The following is a 4,651-nucleotide window of genomic DNA, read 5'->3' on the forward strand; positions in this document are numbered from 1 at the left end:
TCCTGTAAGCCATTAGGAAAGTTCCAGAAAAACTACCTGATTTTTTTTTTTCTCTAAAAAAATTTACATGATTGAGATGGGATTTTATATTATCTTTCTGAAAGGTTTCTCAAAATCATTGCTTTATTCTCAATAGGACTTTTTTAATTAAAAAAATTTTTTTCAACAGGATGGTTATAGTCTCAGAAGTCTCTCAAGACATTTTATCCCGAAAAAAGTTCTCTTTTAAAACTGCCTTTGTCCTTCTCTGTATAAACCACTCAAGTCAGCAAAGTATATTATATTTATTCACACATTTTATATACATATTTTGAAGATGTAAATGAAGAAAAAATCTTTTCTTTTTCCCCCCGCATTAAAAGCAACCACATAACCTGTACAGATTAAACAAAATATACTCTTTTATTATTATTCCTACTTTAGTAAAGAGAATGTCAACGTGCCTGCCCATTAGCTGAGCCAGAAAAAAGGAATGAAGAGTGTTATTACTGCCCATCGAATACTCCTAAAAAAGTCTCTCAGGGTTCTCCAATTAACATCTTGGTTAATTGGCCTCTCCGCCAGCACAGCCAGAAAGGTAACATGAGTGCTCATCGCCCCCTCCCCGCTTTTTTCCTCCCCCTAATTAGCGAATATATCTCTCTTATACTGGCTTCACTGAAACCCTCATTAAAATAAGAACCAGCCTGGGGAAAAAAATGGATACATTACAGGAGTTTGTGAGAATGTAACTAACTAATGGGTAAGAGAAAATAGCTGTTCCATCTTGCTCATTTAAACCACAAAGCTCTGCTGCGGCTTCTTTTTTCTTCTCTATTTTTTTAATTGGGGTATAGTTGCTTTACAATGTTGTGTTAGTTTCTACTGTACAGCGAAGTGGAGCAGAGTTCCCTGTGCTATATAGTAGGTTCTCCTTAGTTATCTATTTTATACATATTAGTGTATATATGTCAATCTCAATCTCCCAATTTCTCTCTGCTTCTTAAGAAAAAGTAAAGTTTGGTGGTAAATCATTGCACAGCATTTATCTGAGCAGTCAAAAACAACAGAATCCCATAATAATTCATTATCATAAATATTAACAATAATACATTTTAACATGGATTCAGCATTCCACCAGTCAAGTACCCCAGAACCTTACAACAGAAGATAGAATCCTAATAAAGCGTGATTTACCCCATCCTCCTGAACACTGAAAAAATCACATTCATTCCATCCGGAGATCATTTTTAACCAGGCTTACTCTCCGTAGAGCTAATAAATAGTACTTTCTGCAAACAATAGCACTACTAACAATCACAGGATTGTAGCTTGCAGAGTACCTAGGTCTTTAACCTATGCTTCTGTGAAGTAGTAGACAACGATTTGGAACCTGAGCTGCGGAGAGGTTAAGGAGCATTTGCTCGGTCACCTAGCTAGCAAATGACAGGGCAAGGGAGAGCATGGTCAGGGAGAAAGCAAGCCTTGGCTTCAGGGTCAGGCCGACTTAGGACTGGATCTCTGCTCAACTAATTCTAGCAACACCAACCTGAGCAAGGCATGTAACCTCTCCCAGCCTCTTTTTATTTTATTTTTTCTTTTTAACCACAAATATGTATAATATCCACTTCACAGATTTATGGGAATAAGTAGGACAAAATGTGAAAAGCACACAAAATTTCTGGCAAAAAGATGTTCATTGCTTATTAGTTTCCCTCCGTTCACACGTCTGTAGAAAGGGGGTAATAAAACCTACCTCAGTGTGGGACTTAAGTGAAATAATACCTGGAAAGAGCTCAGCTTGTTAGTTTTCTCTTTGTCCATTTCCTGCCCGGCTCCTCGCCAATCCCCCGACCCCATACCAAAGCTGTCTCTGTGGAAAGCGAAATTCAGCATATTAGAAAACTTTAGAGAGAGGAAACTTATCTTCATATGTCAACAAGTATCAGACTTATCTACTGAATTTATAATTGTTTCTCAGAAAAAAATGACCAGAATGAAGTATTTTTAAAAGACTTCCAAAGTCACTAGACAATTTTAATATACCTGGAAGCCTTCAAGGTGATAAAAGTTTGAGGATGTACCAACTCTCAATCGCTCCCATTCACCATCTAAGCATTTTTTTTTAGGTCACAGCGTCACTTTAACTGAAAGTTGATGGAGTGAGAAAAAGGAGGCTGTGTAAAAAAAATTAAAATACAATGGACAAAAACAACTGAGAGGAAAAGTAAGTTTTCATACAAATCTGAGTTCTCTCCCAAAAAGATCATTGCCACTAACATATGTTATCTGCTAAATGCTATGAAGTTTCCACATGACCACTATTTGATAAAACAGGATGCTTCAAATATGGAATGTCCCTTCTGGCACTGCCATCCACACGCCCAGTCAACAGCACAGGCTGGTCTAGCTGCGCGGTCTGGCAAACCTGTTCTCAGGTGTCAGCTTAGGGTCACCTTCATCCAAAGCACCATGTCAATTACATTTCTCATAAATTCCCAAATGAAGGAATGCAGGAAAAACGTTCCTCTCATCTTAAGGACTGTCATTTAGTTAGCTAGTTTTGGAAAGTTCTTCTTTGGTTATGGCTGGATTTGTTTCAGTATTACGTCCCTAATTTACCCACCCCGCTGACTGTGGCACATTCCCGTTGTTTCCGCCCTTTGAGGAGTTCAGAGGCTGGTACAGTTTGCATTTGAGAAGTACAGGAAGAGTTTCATAAGCATCTTTAAGTTGCAGGCACATAACCAATAAAGGGGGATGGGTGGAGGTGGAAACAACCAGAAAGTCAAAAACTTTTCCCCCCTAAAGCACTCATTTCTTTTTGCTAAGATTTAGTTCTGGAGAAAAAAAAAAAAACCAAAAACCAAAAACATTGCAAACGCAAACCACCTCGGGAGGGAACCTTAGAGCAGACTCCAAACGCGCGCGGAGCAGCGGGAGGGGCCGGGCCGGGTCGGCGCTCGCTAACTGGCCCCCTCCTCGGGCTCGCTGCTGGGCGAAGGCGCCGACGAGGCCTTGGACTCGCCGTCGCTGTTGCATTCGGCCCTGCGCTGGGGGCCGGCGCCGGCCGCGCCCTCCTGCCCCCGCGCGTGGCGCTCCAGCAGCTCCTGGAGGTGCCTGATGTAGCGGATGGCGGCGCGGAGCGTCTCCACCTTGCTGAGTCGCTTGTCGGCCAGCTCGCGGGGCAGGTGATCTCGGAGGCGCGCGTACCCCTCGTTCACGCAGCGCACCCGCTGCCGCTCGCGCTCGTTGCGCTTGCGGAGGAAGGCGGGCTGGAAGGCGCCTTCCAGCGGCAGGGACAGGTAGGGCCGCCTCGGGGCGCAGCCGCCGCCGCGCGCCCGCTCCCAGCACGCGGCGTCCAGACGCATGGGGACCCTGAAGGGGTCCCGCACGGGGAGGCGGGGCAGGGAGCCTGGCATGCCCACGGGCACCGGGCGCAGGTGGTACGGCAGGGTCAGCAGTCCGCCCTGTTTACGTTTCTCCATCTTCCGCCGAAAAGCAAACCAGTCACCCCAGAGGTGAATCTCTCAGCAGCAGATGAGACTGAAAATCTTTCAAGCGGAGATTCTGGTCCATTCAGCCCAGCTGGTCTGCTTCTGTAGAAGCTTTTGGATCCGGAAGCTAGGCTCCAGAACAGGCTTCAAGGAAACGTTGCATAATTCCGTAAGTTCATTGTACGCCTCGATCTTTTTATAATGATCCAGGCGGAGGTGATAGGCAAAGATTTAGGATACCTCCTAATCCACACTTCAAACCCTGTCTTCCCTTCTGATCTTCTTGTTTCAAAAGGTAACAAAAGGGGTTCCTCTGCTCGGTCCCCTCGCCTGGAAATGTGAGCGCACACCAAACATACAGTAATCTTCCAAAGCCACCAAAGCTTTTCAATTACTGTAATCCACCGCTCTGGGTCTTCCTGAGCATAGGAATCTTCAAGGTTTCAGAAGAGCTCCTCCCAGGAACCAACAGATCTCCTGGCGGCTGAGCGAAAGAGTACCAGAGGCTTTCTCCTTGAAAATCAAAACTTGACTGCCCTTTGTGGTTTCCGGCGTCCAGGGCTAATGGAAAGAGCTTTTAGACTGTTTGCAAACTTACACTTGCTCTTTCATTTCTGGAGAGGTGGAGAGAAGACTTCATCAAAGGGAAGGCTGCTCCCTTGTGGTTATAAAATGTGTCAAGTCAAGGAGGACCCCAAGGAAGGCTTTGAGGGTTTTCTTCTCCAAAACCAAACCTTTTACAAACCCAAGTCGACATTTTTTGAAGAGAACGGAAAAGAAATATACTTTAGCAACAAATATAAGGGTCTGCATATTATTATGTTGAACACACACAGTGCCATGATATATCTGCTACTTTTTAAGAGCACATCAAAAGACTGAGCAGTAACAAACACTTTTAGCCAGAGTTATTTCTCACAGTGCTTACTGTAAACACAGCTTAAACACTGCTTCCCGACCTCTTCTAATTCCACCCAGGATATAAGGACATCAGCTTTCCATGGTGTAAAGAGTATATTTCTATTGTATTCCTTTTGTCTTTAAAAAAAAATGTAATTTATTTTCTCCCTTGGGGGTAAGAAAGCAACATTTGAAAGATGGAGAGTCCCAGTTCCAAGGAGAAAGGATGATGGCTTTGAAGACTTGTCTTTTTAACACACAACCAAAAAATGAAT

General features: G+C 43.8%; 1 protein-coding gene across 1 annotated transcript; it reads right to left on the minus strand.

Moving 5' to 3' along the window:
* Nucleotides 1-317: 317 nt before the first annotated feature.
* On the minus strand, nt 318-4,112 carry ASCL4 (achaete-scute family bHLH transcription factor 4). Its single transcript, XM_057742293.1, has one exon. It carries the CDS (start codon nt 3,465-3,467, stop codon nt 2,946-2,948), a length of 522 nt encoding a protein of 173 aa, XP_057598276.1. The 5' UTR covers nt 3,468-4,112; the 3' UTR covers nt 318-2,945.
* Nucleotides 4,113-4,651: the final 539 nt, after the last annotated feature.

Source organism: Hippopotamus amphibius, chromosome 7 (assembly GCF_030028045.1).
Source record: "Hippopotamus amphibius kiboko isolate mHipAmp2 chromosome 7, mHipAmp2.hap2, whole genome shotgun sequence".
In the NCBI taxonomy this organism is placed as follows: Eukaryota; Metazoa; Chordata; class Mammalia; order Artiodactyla; family Hippopotamidae; genus Hippopotamus; species Hippopotamus amphibius.